A 17,527-nucleotide genomic window follows, 5' to 3' on the forward strand; every position below is an offset into this window, starting at 1 on the left:
GGGTTTACGACAGAGCACAGGCTGCATAGACGCCCGAAGAAGCGGAACAGTCTCGATTACCGACGGACGGGTCCGTTCCGCTCCTCCCACGACCTGTCCGCCGCGTACAGACTCCGCTGCGCCGTCGGCAGAGTCTCCATTGTGACGACAGAGACGCGCTCTGGCTGCATGCACTGCCAGAGTACGCTAGCGGCAATGTCCTCGGGCAAGAGCGCGCCCATGCCTTCGAACATTGCGGCCGTCTTGTCTTGGTCGTACCCGAGTCGGCGGCTGTGGAATTCGGTCTGGACGGTGCCGGGTCGGTTGACAAGGACGCGAATGTTGGTGCCGAGAGTCTCGTGACGGAGTACGTTGGTGAAGCCTTCGACAGCAGCCTGCACAGGAAGGACAAAGGAATAACCGCGAGTCAGACAGTGCTACTCCCCTTTCTACCAGACCACGTTCCGCACGCGTACCTTTGCAGTGTGATAAGACGTCTCGAAGAACTCTTTGAGCGGTGCTTGGTGGCCCGTGATTGACGAGACGTTAACGACCGTGCCGCACGCGTGTGGCGACCGCTTCGTCATGTGAAGCTTGAGGACGTAGTCTGTCAAGGAACGCAAGGTTCAGTGCGGCGCCGGAGATGCCTCTCACAACATAGGCTGACAAGCGTACGAGTGATTGCCATGAGTCCGCGCAAGTTGACGTCCATGACCGACTCAACGTTGACGAGATCCTGCTCCCAGAAAGGTGCCGTTGCTCCGAGCGCGTAGCCCGCCTGTGTATGTATGTGATTGTCATCAAGGTGTCGCCGGACCAGTCGTAGCGGAAGCACAGCGCACATTGTTGACGAGGATATCGACGGACGGGCACTCATCCACTGTCTTTACAATGACCTCCTCGATGTTTGCGCGATTGCGCAAGTCGCAGACGTAGCTGAAAACCTTGCCGTCTCCTTGAGGCAGGTCTCTCACAACCGCGTTCAGCCTGTCTTCGTTGGTTCCGAGGAGGACAAGGTGGCAGTTCGAGCGGCGAAAGACAGTTGCTAGGCATCGACCAATTCCGCCTGAAGCCCCAGTCTGCGCAATCACGGCAGTAAGCGTGCGAAGCACAGCAGCAAGCGGAGAGCAGGAGGGAGAACAACCTTCGTTAGCGAGGAACCAGACGATGACGAAAGCGAGCAAGGCGGGTACACACGATCATGACGGTCTGTCCAGCTAAAGCGAGCTTCGACATCGAGTAGAGCAAAGTCTCCGAGTCGCTTGACATGTTTGCGCAGGCTGGGTTAGGTGAAAGAGGCAGAAGAGGAAGAGCCTGACGCCGAGAGCGCCTCCTCTCGCTCCTCCACCCTCCACATGGTCCGCAACGCAGACGAAGCGGGTCGGTCAGCATCGATCGTGGCCGCACGCTCTGACTGGCGGACTCCGCAGGAAAGCGAAGAGGAGCGGAAGAAGATAGCCGGGATCGGCGGTTCGTCAGCCTGCGCCAACGAGGATATCTGCTTGACATGCTACGAGATCCTGCCGACAGACAGAGCTGCACAGCAACGCTCGCAGAGCACCCGGTGCTCGTCGAGCTCGAAACAGCTCGTCGCTGAGCCTTCATCGTGCGACGCTGCGGCCACTGAACCCGCTGTGACTCCTCGACAAGCTTTGCGTAGAAGCACACACACAGCAGACTCGCGTGTGCGTGTGCGTCCGCTGCAAAGCACTTTGGGTTGCCCGCGACGCCTGAGCGTGATCCGAGCCTGTTCGCGTCGTCCCGGATGTCTCATCTGCTCACCCGAGGCCTTTGCCGGCGGAAACAGCTCGCAGGTCGCTCGAGACCGGTCAAAATGGTCTGGTGCCGAAGGGCGGCCGCTGCACCTGTACGCCCAGCCAAGGAAGGGTCGGTCCTTGTCTTCGGAGGCAAAAAGGCCGGTCCGATTGCAGCTCCACCACCACCTCCCTGGCCCTCCTTCGCACTCTTGCCAGACTGCCACGCTAAACTTGTGTCCTCGCTGAGATGGGTTCGAACGGCAAGATCATCCGTGTCGGCATCGCAGGATGCGGCGAGGTCGCGCAGGTCGGTCTCGTCTTCTCGGATCCCGCGAATGCTCTCAGACAAGCGTAGTGACCGTGCTAACGTCCGCTGTCCGCGCGCAGACGACGCACCTGCCCACCTTTGCCCTCCTGAGCCATTTGTATGAGGTCACGGCGCTTTGCGATGTGAGCCCCGGCTTCCTCGACCATTGCGCGACCAAGTTCGGAATCGAGAAGAAATACAGCGACTTGTGTGTCGACCCTGCTCGTCCTCTCAGAAATACGAGCGAGCTGATCTGGATTCGGAACACAGCTCTGACCTGGCGAAAGACCCCGAGATCGACCTCGTCTTCATTCTCACCGCCGACGAGTACCACGCGTCAATGGCGGTCGAGGCGGCAGATAACGGCAAGGCCGTATTCATCGAGAAGCCGATGGCTTTGACGCACGCCGACGCCAAGGCCATCGTCGAGGCGGAGAAGCGCAACGGCGTCGTCGTCTTCGTCGGTTACATGCGCAGGTATGCCGCTGCGTACGAGCGCATGAAGGAGGAGATTGCGAATATCAAGAACATTCGCTACGCGACCGTCCGCGACATCATCGGCCTGGTGCGCTCAAGCCTTGCTCCCATTGCGCCAATGTTGATGTTGTCCTCTCGCGCAGAACTCGTTCTTCGTCGGGCAGAGCGGAACCTTCCCAGCAGCATTCACCGACTTTCCTCCCGAAGCGAACGCCGATCGGCAAGCGCGCGGCAAGGCTATGGTCGAAACCGCTCTCTCGCCCGAAGGAGCTGCGAACCCTAAGGACGTCTTCACCTATCGACTGCTTGGCGGCCTCGGCTCGCACGACCTTTCGGCCATGCGGGAGCTTCTGGGGGTACCGAATCGCTGCTTCGCTGCAAGTCGCGCGCAGGGCGAGGGCATGCCGTTCATCACGGCGCTGTTCGACTACGGCGGGTTCACGGCGACTTATGAGTCGGGCATCGACAACGTGGCCGACTTTGACGCCCACATCGAGGTCATCGGCGATGGCAAGCGGGTCAAGATCTCGTACGACACGGTGCGCCTTTCCCTTGCTTCCGTCTACCGATTGCCGAGACTGACCCGCTTTGCTCGCCATAGCCTTACGTCAAGGGTCTTCCTATCACCATCCAGGCGCGCTGGACTGACCGCTTCCAGCCAAACTGGACGGATTGCTGATACTGCCTTTGCTCGCAGGTCAAGGAGCAGGACTCCCACGGCCACTACGTCGAGCGCACGATCCGCCCGACCTACAAGGACGCCTACACGATCGAGCTCGAGAGCCTGCACGCGTCGCTCACTGAGGGCAAGCCAGTCAAGACGTCGCCGAGCGACGCTGCGCAGGACTTGATCATCTTCGACCAGATCATGGGCGCACTCGTCAACTAGACGGTGACGAATGGTTGCAAAATTGTCGTACCGGGGCTTTCTGGGCTTGATGGCAGAGAGGCGCGAAAGATTGAGCTTGTGAGGGTCATGCGAGTTTATAGCACGAGCGACGGGGGAGAGGCAATGCAAAACGAAAGTACGGAGCACAACGACACGGCAAACGCCTAAACTCGGGGTCAAGGTCTGGAAGCAAGATGGTGCTACATGTGGAGGGGCGTGCGCCCAGCGTGCGTCCCTCGTCTGATCCGCTCCTTCGCCTCAGGCGACAGTGCCGCCTGCGAGCTCTGCGACGACTTGCCGCAGCCGCATGACCTCGCCTTCCATGACCCTCGGGCGCTGGCGCTCCTGCTCGAGCTGAGCGTGGAGGAAGCTGTACGACGCGCTCGAGGGTCTCGTCCCGCACGAGCACGCGGCTGCCGACGAAGGGGTGGTGCTGAAGGTCGCGCTAGCGGGCGTGCGCGGCGTGGACGAGGGAGCCGACGACGACAGTGCAGGCGAGGCGACGGCGGACGAGGGACATGAAGAGCTGGGCGTGAAAGGGCGCAGGGTCGAGTTGGCGTAGTGAGAGCGGTCCGGCGGGAAGGCGACGGAAAGCGGATCGGACCTCGTGCGACTCGCGACGCGCTCAACAGGCTCGACTACGATCGATGGCGTCGCCTGCGAGGCGAGCGTTTGCGCAGGAGGCGCGGAGGCGCTCCGCATGCGGCGCAACGGGCGCCGACCTGGGACGAGCCTGTCGAGCCAGCTGCTGGTCGTTCCCTCGGATGACATGCTTAGCCCGCTCGCCTTCTTGCGCAGCTTCTTGAGCGGCTTGAGAGGCGACAGAGGGGACGAATGCGCGGGGGATTGACTGCTTGTCGGCGAGACGGGCGAGGGCGGGCGAGGAGGCGTCGAGCGGGAGAAGGGGTCCGTCGTGAGGAAGGCAAAGCCGGACTGCTGCGGTAGAGGCGCATCGGAAACACTTGAAGAGGAGGACGAGAATGGCGTGCAGGCCGGAGGAGACAAGGGAGACCGCTGAAAGACGGGCGTCGATGGCTGAGACGCGAGAAGTGCGATCCGGTCGTGTGGCCCTGTCCGAATCTTGCTCGAATCGCCCTTGTCGTGATGCCCATGGCTTGAGGTCAGTGCGTCGAGAGTGGCTGCCCATTGCGCACCCAGCTCCGCTTCGCCGAACTGATCGCCATCGTCGAGCGTATCCTGGCGGACGTAGATTCCCCTCTGCTTCGCGCGTGATGCCATGCCCGTCGCCCGCGACGTCGTAGCGGCAGGAGTATGAGATGGCGGAGTGATGAGCGGTTTGAAGGGGGCTGGGCGAGAAGGCCTGAGTGGCGAGAGCGGCGAAGCAAAGGCGCTCGTGCTCGGCAACGATGCCTCGTCCTCGACGTCGCTCGAGATACTTCTCGAGGCCAACGGGGCTGGTGGCGTGGGGAGCTCGGGCTCGCCCTCGTGGGCCGCGAACGGAAACTCCTTGTACCCCTCGTATCGCTCTGGCGCGAGCGGAGTCTGCGCGTGCAGGTCGGTCGGGTCGACCGTCGGCAGCACGAGGCGCCAATGAAGGCATATTGTTGTTGGGGCGAACGAGTAGGCGTGCTGCGCCGTCGAGAGCGAGATGGCGGGTGGAAGAGGAGGAGGTGGGGGCGGCCCCTCGCAGGTCGGCGATGGCGACGCGGACCCGGACGAGTTGAGCTCGTCGGAGTAGAACCGTACGCTGAGCGACGTCGGTATGCGAGGCGGTGGCGAACGGAAGGTGTTGCGCCGACGGACCGTCGGCGGCAGACTCAGCAGGAGTTGTTGAGGAAGAATCGCCTTGCGCGGCGAGGGCGCCCTCGGCGTTGACGACAGCGGCGGAGAACGCGAGCGCATCATGTCGTCAAGGAGATGGCTGCTGCGCGTCGAGCTTGCGCTCGTCGCCTCGGCGGCAGACGGCACCGACGACCAGGTTGAGAAGGTTGACAGCAGAGGCGGCCGTACCGGCGACGTATGCTCCTCGACAGGCGTGAGCAGTCGCTCTTGCGACGACTCCCCCGCGGGCGGCATGCGCGGGAAAGGGTAGGACGGTGAGACGGGCGATTCGACCGGGGCGCTGACGAGGAGCTCCGCCTGGTGGTCCACTGCGGGCACGCCGCGCGTCGTATTGCCAGTCGTCTGCTCGAGGCTAGTGCGGAGCCACGGCGCCCAGGTATAGATGTCTTGATCGTCGAGAGGCTCGGTGACCGTGTCGACGAGTCCGCAAGCGATGGGTGCGGAAATCGACTCGGAGACGGCGGCGTCGAAGGACCCGCCGCTGGACAGTTGGTAGGCTTGTGATATGATGTCGGAAGGAGGGGCAGAAGCGAGCTTCGAGTGGAGAGTCTGCGAAGGACGAGTCGCGGGCGAGCTGAGTGAGCGCAGAGGTGGCGGTGGCGCTCGCTTTGGGCGACGAGGCGACACGCGTAGTCGCGCTGCGTGAGCTCGGCACCTATGGTCAGTCTAATGAGTCCCGAGCATGACACCTTGGGGCTTATCGGGAGCGGGACAGACGATGCAGGGAGAGACTCACCGGGACGGTCCTGGACGGCCAGCATCGTGCAACGCACTGGGCTCGTGCACGTGCACAGCGAGGTCGAGGCGCACTCGAGTACAGTATGCAGCCTGCCTCGACTGTCGTGGGTTGCGGCGAGCAGATCCGGGGACGCGCACGGTGGGATCGTCTCGGCGCACGAGAGGAGCGCGCTCGAGCAGCACGCGGCACGACGCAGCACGGCAGTCGAGCAGCGAGAAAAGCGGAGGCAAAGAAAGCTGCAGCGATAACTAGCGGGCGTGTCTCCGGCCAGCGATGGCATCGGCGTTGCCGCCGCAGCGCACGCTCCTCGTCCGGAGCGGTGACGACAGCGAGGAGGGTGCGCACGGGCTGTGTCGCAGGCTCTGTGCGGCGTTCTGCGCTCAGACACTCGGTCCGCAGCACGATGGGTGCAGGGCGCCGGTGGCTGGGATCGCTTCGACGAGGGAACGACGAGGGGGGCGGCAGAAGCCGGGCGGACGCACTCCGTTTCTCGGATCGCGCACGAACGGACGTGATCTGCATCTCGGCGAAAGATTCGGAACGGCGCTTGCGGCGTGCAGCGAGCTAGCGCATCAGCTTCCGTACCGCGAGAGATCGGAGCAGAGTGTGATAGAAAGTTGCGAGAGGCCCCTGAGTCCCCGAGGTTCCCTCTCACATGATGAGACCGTGAATGAGTCAGAGAGCACATTACAAGCAGAGCACTCCTGTTGTCCTCGTGTGCCTCACGACGGCGTGCTCGCCCAAATGTGCCAACTCGGCGAGGTGCTCCTCCGAATCGCGCGACTTGAGGCGCTGCGACCAACGCCGGAGCGCGTACCAAGCGGAGCAGCACTACCGCCAGTCGTCGCGGCCCCATTGGTTGCAAGGGCAGCTGAATTCGATTCGAAGTCGGCCGGTTCGACGGGGAAGGAGGCGAAGAGGCGCTTGAAGCGGTATGAGAGGAGCTCGCATTGCTGGATCAGGTCGCCCGATACGCTGAGTACCCGGTGACAGTCGTAGGAGAAGCCGTCGGTTTGGCAGTCGATCTTGGGATAACTCGAGGGGTCGGAAGAGCTGACGAGGGGCACACCAAGCGCAAGAGCCGCTCCTTCGCTCGAGTCGGCGGAATCGTCGTGCGCGTAGAGCTCGAAGGAAACGGCTTGAAGTCCGTGGTCCTTCAGCAGAGACCGGATCTCCTGTGCGTGCGGATTGACAAGAGAAAAAACCAGCGTGAGAGCTGACCCACGGAATCTCGCGAAAGCATGCAGCGCACTTTACGGTACTGCGCGACGAAGGCCCCCATTGCACCGTTCTCGAAGAACTCTCTGTTGCAGAAGTCGCAGTGGTGGATGTCGTCCAGCTTGAGACGTGGCATCAACCAGTCTTCGTCGTAGTAGTCGGTGAAGCCGCCGAGTGAAGCGTGATCGCCGTGGAACATCCAAACAGCCTGGTCTGCGGCATCGAGCATGCACTCGACGTTGAGCTCGCGCTTGATGAGCGCGAGGATTTCGTCCGGAAGCGAGACGATCGAGGTGCCCGAACTCGTCGTCGACAGCGTGCCCTTGCGGCGGCGCGCTGCGAGCATGTCGAGCGCGCGGTGGACAGTCTTGGCCTTCGACCACGCGGCAGCAGCCATTGCGAGCGAGCCCGCCTTGACAAAGACGCCGAAGAAGGGCGTGACGGTCGGGCAAGTCGGGAAGGACATGGCTGTGGTCCGGGGTAGAGCGAGAGCGAGAGTCGGGCGTAGCGGCGGTTCGAATGAAAAGCACGAGGCGAGAGGATCGGACAAGTAGTTCGAGGTGTCCGAAAGCCAACACAAGCGTCAGCAGGAGGACGCGGCGTTGCGAGCCTCCCCTCGAGTGGCACCGCCCCAAGCCTTCGACTTGTCTCATCTTGACGCAGCGACCTCCTCACCTCTTCCTCCTTCTCGCTGCTCACCTGCACTCGAGGAGAACACGCGAACCTGCAGAAAGGGACGCAACTCTGCTACCCCGCCCCGACTACCAGCCTCCAGCGCTCGCACCGCTCCGCACCCCGCCAACGCCCTCGACTGCGCACCGCCTCCTCCCTGCAAACTCCCGCCTCGCTCTCCGCACGCCGCCCGCCAGTTCTTGTAGGCCCTCCCAGTGAGTCGAAGATGCAGCTCGTTGGCGCTCACGGATATCGTCACTACACACTGCGGCGTGCTGACCTCTTCTCACTGCGATGGCGTCGCTGCCGCACCTGCCGCTACGCAGAATCCTCTCACAGTGCGTGCTCTTTCTTGGCGAAACAGCCTTCCGCAGCGTAGGGTTGACACAAACCTTCGTGTTCGCAGCCCGCTGAGCTCAGCAACCAGTAGGCTCCTTCCGCGAAAGCGAACTTCACTCTGCGCGCATGCTCACATCCGGCTGTCATCCTCGCAGTGCTTGGCTTTCACCACTTCGGCACATTCCTACTCTTCTGCGCGACTGTCCTCCTCATCGTCTCGTCCATCACGTCGCCGGTCGTCAACGACATTCCCATCATCCGTGTACGCTCACAAGGTGCCCTCAGCAGGCCTGCTCCCGGACTCATGCTGACCCCCTTCTGCATTCAGGCCACCATTGGCGGTAGCGGCAGCAGTTTACGTGCCAACTTCGGCGTCTTCGGCTACTGCTTGACGCAAGATGGGTATGTACCGCCCCCATGTTCCCTCTGAAATTCCGCGCGCTCATGTCAAGGCAAATCTGCAGGCAGAATGACGCCTGCACGGGCACCCAAGTCGGCTACGAGCTGCCCGCCGCGCTTGCCCAGATTGCCTCGTCGACGGGCATCCTCTCAGACGACGCGCAGAGTGCGATCCGCGCCGTCACGGCCGCGCTCATCCTGCACCCGATCGCCTGCGGCGTCTCGTTCTTCGCCTTCCTCATCGCCGCCTGCTCGGACCGCCTCGGGTTTATTTGCGCGTCGTTGATCGCCATCCTTGCGGCGATTCTCGCCCTCATCGCCATGATCCTCGATCTCATCCTCGTCATCTTTGTCCGGCACTGGTTCGAGGACAACAATCTCGATGGCCTCGTCGACGTCGACTATTCGTACGGTACCTGGACGTGCGTCTCGTCACCGTTTCTCTCGGGCGTTGTCACGGTCTTCCCATGGGTCTCATCTGGCGATGGTGTATGTCTGACGCGACTGCCACGATCGCAGCACCGTCGCCGCCTTCGCCTGCCTGTTCGTCGCCGTCTTTGCGACGCTTTGCGCTTGCATCCGCGATCGCCGCCAGCGCAGGTATAAGTACTGAGCGCTCGGCCGCAAATATTGTGTACCACTACCGCCCTTGTTCCGTTCTCACTGCCCGTGTTCCGTTCTCGGACCTTTGCTGAGTCTCGTCCACTCACCCATTCGAACCTCGCACCTCGAATCGAGTTGTTTTGCCCGCCGGCCGTGCACGCACAGACCCTATCCTCTCTGATCGATCACTTCACGTAGCTACGTAATGTCTACTATCCAGTGTTGCGCATTGGCGATGTCGTGGAGGCTTCTGAGGTGAGCTCTCGACCTGCGAAAGATCAGATAAGTGCGGCATCCGTGCGATACAGGTATTTGCTCTACAAGGCTCTAGCGCACTGAAGGTACACGAGACGATGTCAGCCGCGGCCGCATTGGACAACGCAGGGCAGCCGCCGCACCTCTCAGCCGCTTTTCGCAGCGCGGCCATCTATCGCCTCCCGTGCACGTCCCTCACGCGCTGCTCAAACTTCTCGACCATGAGCGCCGACACCTTGTCCCACACGCTCTGGATCGCCGCGGCGTGCAGCGGCGACGTAAAGGCGTAGCTGAGGTAGAGGTCGACGCGGGATTGGGGCGACGACGGGGACGAGGAGGGGGTGGGCGTGAAGGACCAGAGGGTCGAGAGGTGGCGGAACATGGATGCGTCTTTTGCGGTGGCCTGCCAGATGTCGAGCGAGTGAGTGTGGTTCGTCGGCATGTAGAAGTAGCGCGCCAATCCGAGGCGGATAAAGCGCGAGAGGACGGCCGAAGAGTCCACACACCTTTACCCACCGGCTCTTCTCCATCTCGACCAAGCTGACGTACCCCTCCTCGAACCCCATCGCGCCAATCTTGAGCTCGCCGTCCATCTCCCACCGCTCGCCGTCGCCAGGCCGCAGCCACCCTTTCTCCTGCAGCGGCCGCGACATGCGTTCGTTCGTCCCCGGCGCTAATTGTGCGGCACGCAGGACGCGAGACGAGGTCGTGAAGGGGAGGAAGGATTGGTACGAGTCGACATCGGCGATGACGGAGTACAGCTCCGCGGGCGAGTAGCTGCGAGGTCAACTATGGTGAGCGTGACAAGCCGGGACGTGGCGACGAGGCTGACGACGCACGGCATCAGGGCGTCTTCGCGGTAGACCCAGACGCCACCCTCCTTCTTGAGCGTGCCCTTGCGATCTGGCGCGGGAGCCGAGGACGAGGATGCGAACGGAGAGGGAAAGCCAAAGAGCGAGCGAGAGAGCGCGGGAGCTGCTGGTGGCGGCAGAGCGTGTAGAGTACGTCTTGCTGCGACGCCAGCCATCTCGATCACGTGTAGACGAGGTTCGTCGGGAGAAAGACGCGGGGAGAAGGAGCGGAGGAGGTTGCGTCGCCTCGAACGGCTCGCACCGCCGCACGCTGAGCGAGCGTGGCTGCGCTGCGATGGACGATCTCTTCGACCTCGACTTTGCCTCGGCCAAGCCCGCTGCCTCCGTGCAGATCGGCGCGCAGGCCAAGTACGGCGGAGGGCGCAGCGCGTTCGACTATCTCGCGGGCGCGTCAGCCGCGCAGTACGCGCCGAGCCAGCCTGCACGCACGCCCACGCCCCAGCAGGCCCGTGCACCGACGCCCCGAACCCAGCAGAGCGGCGGCGATGCCTTCTCGAGCCTGTTCGGCACGTCAGCCGCTTCCTCGCCCGGGGCGGCGCAGGGCGCGGGGCTGAGCATGGCAGAGCGCCTGCAGCGCGAGAGCGCAGCCAAGATCGGCGGGTACGCGGGACTGGGCGCGATCGGAGGCGGGAACGGCAGTCTCGGCGCATTTCCCGCGCAGGGAGGAGGAGCGGGCTCGCGGACACAGTGCGTAACCGCTCCTCTGGAGATGGCGAAGGCTGGCGCAGGTGCGCTGACAGTAGAGCTACACAGGTCACCCGCTCTCCAGCCCGCTCAGCGCGTTGCGTCGCCCGCGTCTTCGCTTCTCTCCCCCACTTCTCGCACCTCCTCCCCCGCTGTCCCCGCGCAGCCCGCTTCTGCTGTGAAGGGCAGCGACGTCTGGGACTTTGACATGCTGTCGTCGAGCGTGCCAAAGAAGACAGCCTCTCCTGCACCTCCAGCGGCTGTTCCTGCCGCCGCAGACGACCCGTTCGACCTGGGCTTCAACTCATTCCCTGTCACGGCGTCGACCTCGACTGCGCCGCAGACGGCTCCAGCGCAGGCTGACGACTTCGACCTCCTCGATGCCTTTTCCGCACCCGCCGCGTCTCGACCTCCTCCCGCCCCGAAACCTGCAGCTGCGTCCCACTCAGCGACGACTGGCGCTCCTGCGCCCGCCGCCTCCGCTCGCTCTTCGACCGCCTCGCCCTCGGTCCCTCCGCACATCCTCGGCCAGCTCGTCGAGATGGGCTACTCGCCCTCGCGCGCTTCCGCCGCGCTCGAAGCGACCCGCTCCCCGACCGGTGACTACGACGTCTCGCTAGCGCTCGACGCGCTCGCAGACGAGCAGCGACTCGAGGAGGCGCGCAGGCGGAAGCAGCGCGAGCAGGACGAGTGGGGCGACGAGGACGACGTCAAGGTCGGCAGGCGGCGTAGCTGGGAGCTGGACGACGACGACGACCGCGGCGCGAGGGAGGCGCGCGAGCGCGAGATGCGGAGGAGGCAGGCCGCGCAGCAGCAGCGCGAGGAGGCGGGCGCAGCGACGCAAGACGGGCGGCGGGGCAGTCCCGCCGCAGGGTCCGACGCTGCGGGCGGCTCGTCGCGTGCCCGAGGCCCTGCTGCCGCGCAGGACCCGGCGGCCGTAGCGCGCGAGCAGGCCAAGGTCTTGCAGGAGCAGGCGGGCGAGTACCTCGCGCAGGCGCAGAAGATCGGGTTCAGCATGTTCAAGAGCGCGAACGCGTACTGGGGCGAGGGCAAGAAGGCGCTCGCGAAGGCGATTGAGGAGCAGCGCGCCGCCGCGAAGGGCGCGCCGAGCACGGCTGGTGCTGGCGCGGCGAGCGGTAAGCCCAAGTGGTGGTCTGAAGGGATGAACGAGGATGGTGCGCCCGGAGGGTCCGCCGCCCCGCCGCCGTCGGGCTTTAAGGACAGCGATGACGAGGCAGAGGGCCCCGAACCCGCTACTCGTGCACGTCCTGCGCCGCAGACTCGGGCTCGACAAGTTCAGTCTGCCGAGCCTTCAACGAGCGAGTATCGCTCGCCCTTCCGCCGCGCCAAGCCCAAACCCGCTGCAGCCGATGTAGCCCCTTCTCCCTCGGCTGTTGCCGAAGCCGACCTTCTCTATGGCGCGCCGGCACCTGCCCCTCCCCGACCTTCCGCTTCTCCCGCCCCTGCTTCTGCCGCCCGCGCTCGCGCGACTCCTTCGCCAACTCCTCGTCGCCCGCCAGTGTCCACGCGCCCGCACGTTGCCGTCCCGTCCTCTGCGCTCGCTGCTGCGCAAAAGCACAAGACTCTCGGCAACGAGCACTTCAAGCTCGGCCGCTTCGGCGAGGCGACTGCGGCATACACGCTCGCGCTCGAGTCGCTGCCGGAGCAGTGGCTAGGTCGCGTGCCTCTGCTGAACAACCGCGCGCAGGCGCGTCTGCGCAGCGGTGAGGAGAAGAGCGCTGCCGAGGACTGCACCGAAGCGGTCGGGATCCTCGGGTTGAACGCCGACCTTGCCGCCCTCGAAGCCGAGTCCCAAGCGCTCCCGAGCGAAGTCGGCGCTCTGTACGCTGGTGGCGCGCCCGTCGACCTGCGCGACCAGCTCGGCAAGGCTCTCGGCAGGCGCGCAAAGGCGAACGAGGCGAACGAGAAGTGGGCCGCCGCGCGCGACGACTGGGAGAAGGTGCTCAAGCTCGGCGACGATGTCGTTACGCGCGGCGCTGGCGGCGCAAAGATGGTTAGCGACGGTGTCGCGCGCTGCCGCAAGGTGCTTGACCCGCCGTCAGCCGTGCCATCGCCCTCGGCCAGGTCTGGCACGCCTGCGCGACCCGTTTCTCGCGCGAAGGCGCGCTCGCCTGCTCCGCCTGTCGAGGGGTCCGGCGATGCCGTGCGTGCGCTTCAGGCGCAGCAGGCGGCCTCTGCAGCCGAAGACGACTTGCGACACCAGCTTAAGGACCAGGTCGACGCGCGCATTGCGGCCTGGAAGGGTGGGAAGGAGACTAACCTTCGCGCGCTCATCGCCAGCCTCGACAGCGTCCTCTGGCCGGAGCTCGGATGGAAGACGGTCGGGATGCACGAGCTCATTGCCGACAACGCGCTCAAAGTGCGGTATGTGCGCGCGATTGCGAAGGTGCATCCGGACAAGGTGCGCTTCTCTCCTCTTTCTGCTCGACCGACCGCGACCTCATCAGTTTCCTATCGCAGCTCAACACGACAAACACGACAGTCGAGCAACGCATGATCGCGGCTCTCGTCTTTGCCGCTCTCAACGACGCGTGGAACGGAATGAAGTAGACCGGCGCGTAGATATCTCCTGCATTTCCGAGCATGTTGCCGCATACGCTCTATTCGACGAAGGCCTTGTAGAGGAGCTTCTCGACCGTGTCGTTGAACTCGTCAACAGCGGGGTCGCTGCCGGGAAGGAGGTTCATGCCCGAGACGCAGGAGATCTCCCGAACGGGATCCATCCAGAAGCGAATGCCGGGCGCGCCAGACCAGCCGGCACTGCCCGTAGACCGACCGTGCGCCTTGTAGTCCGAGAAAATACGCCGTTGGGCCTCGTTCGAGTAGTTGAAGACGCACAGGCCGGTCGACCAGTCGAGCTCGGCGGGCGTGGCATCAAACTTGTGCGAGAATCCGTGGAAGCCCGAGTGGCCGAGCTCCGTATCAGGCAGTGACGGCGCGAAGAGCGAGTTGATAGACGCGACCGAAAGCTTCAGAGGCGCAGAAGGTGACGATGCGAGGTGGCACTTGAGCAGGTGACGAAGGAGGGTCCCATAGTCCCGCGGAGCGGTGTAGATCCCGCCACCGCCGACCGGGTATTCGATTCCTTCACGACTGTCAATGAGGTCAGAAGAGATGTAGCGGCTGAGCAGAGGCGGCAAAGTGGACGCACGTTCTGGGCAGCTTGAGAAGGTCGAGCTGGTCCTCGAACGGCTGCCACTCCGTCGAGCCGTCCGAGTTGCGCTGCAGCCATCTCAGCGGAAAGAGGCGGTCGAGTTTGTCGCCGCCAAAGGGGTAGAACGTTGTCGACTCCATGTTGAGCGGCGCGAAGATTTGGCGGCGCAGGACCTCGTCGAGGTCGAGCCCAGTCGCTTCCTGGATGAGCAAGCCTAGCCATCTGCAGACGTCGGGTGAATAAGTCGGCACTGCAAGCAATCGCAATGGCAGAGAGAGAGAGAGAGAGAGAGATCGGCCCAATGACTCACTCGGAGCCGTTGCCGTATTCGAAGCGCTTGCCCGCAACTTCAGTTGGCGGCACGTGCCAAAGGTTCTCCTGTGCATCGCAAGGCGTGAGCGCGACATTCGCAAACAGGTGCAAGGAAGGCCCGTGAGGAAGCTGTTGACCGGCACTGGCTCACCTTCTTGCACGAATTGGTGTAGCCGTTGCCGACGTTGCTCCACTTCTTCCACGCTTGAACCGTCGGGCCGAACTCCATGCCAAACCCGCTCGTCTGGTTCAGCAACGTTGCCACCGTGATTTCCTCGTGCGAGTCTTCGTAGACGGATTCGCCCGTCTCGGCGTTGATGGAGCGCAGGATCCGGATCGGGGTGGCAAAGTGAGGAAAGTACTTGGACATCGGCGTCGACAGGGACAGGACGCCCTGCTCAATGAGCTGGAGAGCGGCGAGCTGTCGGGGCAAAACGAAGGTCAGAATCGAGTCGACCTCTGCAATTCAGCTCTCGGGACGCACCGACGTGAGGAGCTTGGTCGTCGACGCGAACCAGTAGATTGTGCGCTCGTCAGGCGCCTTAGAGTCTGGGTCCAGCATGTCGAGGCGCCCTGCGCGTGTCGACAGCAGCACTTCGTCCGGCGTGCCGACCTCGACAAACGCGCCCGGAAGCGTCTTGCCCGCCTCGTGTACATAGCGCTCGAGCTCTGCGAGTCCCTCTGACGACAACTTGGCCATGTTGAGCGGCAACAGCGAGTGTGTCGAGGGAGAGAGGGACCGGTGGGGCCGCCGGCCGCTTTCTCGAAACGCGCCGACAGGCGGCGCCAACGGTCAAAATACGACCAAGACTGCAAAAAGGGGACACAACAATGAAATGCACTACAACAACGAAGGTACGGCGTGCAGGTGGATGCGTCAAAAAGTGAAGAACAGCGGACAACGTAGTGCAACAGGTAAGGAAAAGCGGACCGGCCGCTGGGAGACAGTGCATCAGGCCAGAGAGACACGCAGCAGCGGCTCTGTGATGCTCTCGTAGCTGGGCTTGATGTCACTGGGCTGCGACTCGACGGCGTCCACAAAGCCCGAGTCTTTGCGGTCCGGGTGCCCGAGCGAGTCTTCGTCGTCGCTCGAGTCGCTCTCCTGCATCGCCGCGGTTGAGGGGAGAACTTGCACCTCGACGATGGACATTGGGAGAGGGTCGAGGGCGTCGCTGACCTTCTCGGACTGCTCGACGGAGGCGATCTGGACGAAGACTTCCGAGGCGACCGAGAAGCGCGCTGTGCTGCTGCGCGGCGACTCGTCGAGAGTGTCGTAGCGGCGCGAGAACCTGAGAGACACGACGATTCAGTTCTCTGTCGACCAAATGGAGGGTGCAGGAAGGAGACGCACCGCCACTTCGGTCTCGGAACGCGACCCATGGCCTGCTCCTCCCACGGCTCGACACTCTCGGCGCCCTCAAGCAGCGGTCTCGACTGCCACGCCGCCGCGTACTCGCGCATTCGGCTCAAATCCCCGGCTGCCTCGTCCTTGTCTTCATCAGAGAGACAAGAGAAGCTCTCGGCCGAGCGCGGGTTGCGCTGCGCCGCTTTGGCGTTTGACGTGAGCTGCGCAACGCGCCGCAACGCCGCGGGGAAGTCCGGCGGGTGGTATGAGGGCGTGCTCGGCGGAGCGTGGCGCAAGAGGAAGGACGAGAGGCGCGAGGTGACTTCGGCCGGACTCGTCATCCAGCAGAGATGCGGCGCGTCTGCAAAGAGAGTAACTTCAGCTCGAGTGGTTCTTGAACATTCACATCTGGAAGAGACCTACCAGGAATGATGTGCGCATCGACCTCGTAAGCGCCCGTGAAGAGCTGCTGCCACTCCGCAAAGTCGTGCACGCTGTTGTACCGATCGCAATCGCCATGGAGAAGAAGGATAGGCTGCTTGATGCTCGCGACTGCGGCTTCCGGTACCGTGAAGCTCTGCGCAGGCTCGAGAAATCAGCCGTGTCCTCCGATTTCGCTGGGCAAAAAAAAAAAAACGCACTAGGTATGACATGCGGCAGAGTTCGTAGTTGTGCACAACGTTGCGCGGGTTGTAACGCTGTGATCGTGGATTTTGTCAACTGGCTGAAATCGCTTCACGCTGCAGGAAGGTGGCGCACTCGCAAGAGAAGATTCAGAAACTTGTCTGACTCGTCGACCGATATGTACTCGTTGTAGAGCGAGTGACCTGTTTGCAATGAGTCACGTCAGCTTTCCGATTCACTCAGCGCATTGTATGAAGCGAGTGAGAGGACGTACAGAGCTCGGCGAGCGTCTCGTGCATGTCTTCCGGCTCCTCCGGGTTGAACATGCTCCCGTCCAGCGTGCGAAACGCCTCCCTCGACGCCTTGGCCCCACGCCCAGCCATGCCGATCAGCGCGAGGGAAGTGACCAGGTGCGGGAAGAGTATAGTGAACGCGACGGCGATCCGCCCACAGATGCTGCCAGGCGCGAAGAGCGGGCTCGGCGGAAGCTGGAGCGCCTCAAACGCAAACGCGAGGTCGGCCGCCGACACGAACGGGTCATGCTGGGGTTTTGAGTCGGACGTGGTGCGGCCGTGCGAGCGAGGCGAGAAAGCGACGATCTGGTAGACGTCGTGCAGCGGTGAGCCGGGTGATAGTTGCGGAAGCTCCGAAGCTTGTACGCTGTAAGGATCATCAGACAGAAGGCAGTCAGCAATGCAGGTCGACAGCGACAAGCTGCAGGGCGGTCCGCTCACCTGACGAAGGGGCACAGGACGACGAGGATGGGCTTGGTCGGGTCGACGTTGGTCTGGCTCCCGCTGGGGCTGCCAAGCACGTCGTAGTGCATGCGCACAGCGCCGGGGAGACTCAAGAAAGGCATGTTGCCCGTGGACGAGGGGCGAGGGTCGGGAAGGCGGTTTGCGACAATGCCGAAGTTGGCGGCTGCGAAGCGACTACGAGCACAGTACGAACGTCGGATCGAGAGACGTAGCAGAGCTGCCTGGCAGGTAACGGGCGTAGACGAGGAGGGAGGAGCAGGGCGAGAGTCAGTGGGCGAAGGACGAAAGCGCGAGAGCAGCCGGGGAGAGAGGAAAGGAGC

General features: G+C 63.4%; 9 protein-coding genes across 9 annotated transcripts; 3 read left to right on the forward strand and 6 right to left on the reverse strand.

Annotated features, from left to right (window-relative positions):
* Window positions 1-56: 56 nt before the first annotated feature.
* JCM10292_002286 (SDR family oxidoreductase) lies at window positions 57-1,215 on the reverse strand (the record flags this gene model as incomplete). The annotated part of the gene is made up of 5 exons (XM_076647792.1): window positions 57-374; window positions 456-586; window positions 655-757; window positions 822-1,058; window positions 1,177-1,215. 5 exons carry the CDS (start codon window positions 1,213-1,215, stop codon window positions 57-59), a joined length of 828 nt encoding a protein of 275 aa, XP_076506614.1.
* Window positions 1,216-1,983: 768 nt separating this feature from the next.
* JCM10292_002287 (Gfo/Idh/MocA family oxidoreductase) lies at window positions 1,984-3,409 on the forward strand (the record flags this gene model as incomplete). The annotated part of the gene is made up of 6 exons (XM_076647793.1): window positions 1,984-2,043; window positions 2,124-2,251; window positions 2,314-2,608; window positions 2,664-3,059; window positions 3,122-3,154; window positions 3,218-3,409. The coding sequence occupies 6 exons, from the start codon at window positions 1,984-1,986 to the stop codon at window positions 3,407-3,409; spliced, it is 1,104 nt and encodes a 367-aa protein (XP_076506615.1).
* Window positions 3,410-3,667: 258 nt separating this feature from the next.
* On the reverse strand, window positions 3,668-5,973 carry JCM10292_002288 (uncharacterized protein; the record flags this gene model as incomplete). Its single annotated transcript, XM_076647794.1, has 3 exons — window positions 3,668-5,761; window positions 5,830-5,867; window positions 5,949-5,973. The coding sequence occupies 3 exons, from the start codon at window positions 5,971-5,973 to the stop codon at window positions 3,668-3,670; spliced, it is 2,157 nt and encodes a 718-aa protein (XP_076506616.1).
* A 700-nt stretch (window positions 5,974-6,673) lies between these two features.
* JCM10292_002289 (uncharacterized protein) lies at window positions 6,674-7,635 on the reverse strand (the record flags this gene model as incomplete). The annotated part of the gene is made up of 2 exons (XM_076647795.1): window positions 6,674-7,126; window positions 7,204-7,635. 2 exons carry the CDS (start codon window positions 7,633-7,635, stop codon window positions 6,674-6,676), a joined length of 885 nt encoding a protein of 294 aa, XP_076506617.1.
* Window positions 7,636-8,135: 500 nt separating this feature from the next.
* RIM9 (Rim9p) lies at window positions 8,136-9,192 on the forward strand (the record flags this gene model as incomplete). Its single annotated transcript, XM_076647796.1, has 6 exons — window positions 8,136-8,179; window positions 8,248-8,267; window positions 8,336-8,442; window positions 8,509-8,582; window positions 8,645-9,001; window positions 9,099-9,192. 6 exons carry the CDS (start codon window positions 8,136-8,138, stop codon window positions 9,190-9,192), a joined length of 696 nt encoding a protein of 231 aa, XP_076506618.1.
* Window positions 9,193-9,609: 417 nt separating this feature from the next.
* Window positions 9,610-10,464, reverse strand: JCM10292_002291 (type II toxin-antitoxin system RatA family toxin; the record flags this gene model as incomplete). Its single annotated transcript, XM_076647797.1, has 3 exons — window positions 9,610-9,840; window positions 9,944-10,214; window positions 10,277-10,464. The coding sequence occupies 3 exons, from the start codon at window positions 10,462-10,464 to the stop codon at window positions 9,610-9,612; spliced, it is 690 nt and encodes a 229-aa protein (XP_076506619.1).
* A 119-nt stretch (window positions 10,465-10,583) lies between these two features.
* Window positions 10,584-13,564, forward strand: SWA2 (auxilin-like protein SWA2; the record flags this gene model as incomplete). Its single annotated transcript, XM_076647798.1, has 3 exons — window positions 10,584-10,996; window positions 11,063-13,415; window positions 13,475-13,564. 3 exons carry the CDS (start codon window positions 10,584-10,586, stop codon window positions 13,562-13,564), a joined length of 2,856 nt encoding a protein of 951 aa, XP_076506620.1.
* Window positions 13,565-13,614: 50 nt separating this feature from the next.
* JCM10292_002293 (serine hydrolase domain-containing protein) lies at window positions 13,615-15,180 on the reverse strand (the record flags this gene model as incomplete). The annotated part of the gene is made up of 5 exons (XM_076647799.1): window positions 13,615-14,107; window positions 14,166-14,390; window positions 14,479-14,546; window positions 14,632-14,901; window positions 14,965-15,180. 5 exons carry the CDS (start codon window positions 15,178-15,180, stop codon window positions 13,615-13,617), a joined length of 1,272 nt encoding a protein of 423 aa, XP_076506621.1.
* Window positions 15,181-15,432: 252 nt separating this feature from the next.
* On the reverse strand, window positions 15,433-17,308 carry JCM10292_002294 (alpha/beta fold hydrolase; the record flags this gene model as incomplete). Its single annotated transcript, XM_076647800.1, has 7 exons — window positions 15,433-15,769; window positions 15,832-16,186; window positions 16,249-16,402; window positions 16,467-16,523; window positions 16,585-16,652; window positions 16,724-17,109; window positions 17,184-17,308. The coding sequence occupies 7 exons, from the start codon at window positions 17,306-17,308 to the stop codon at window positions 15,433-15,435; spliced, it is 1,482 nt and encodes a 493-aa protein (XP_076506622.1).
* Window positions 17,309-17,527: the final 219 nt, after the last annotated feature.

The sequence above is a fragment of the Rhodotorula paludigena genome, assembly GCF_050403205.1.
Source record: "Rhodotorula paludigena JCM10292 DNA, Rt_paludigena_JCM10292v1_ctg11, whole genome shotgun sequence".
NCBI lineage: Eukaryota > Fungi > Basidiomycota > Microbotryomycetes > Sporidiobolales > Sporidiobolaceae > Rhodotorula > Rhodotorula paludigena.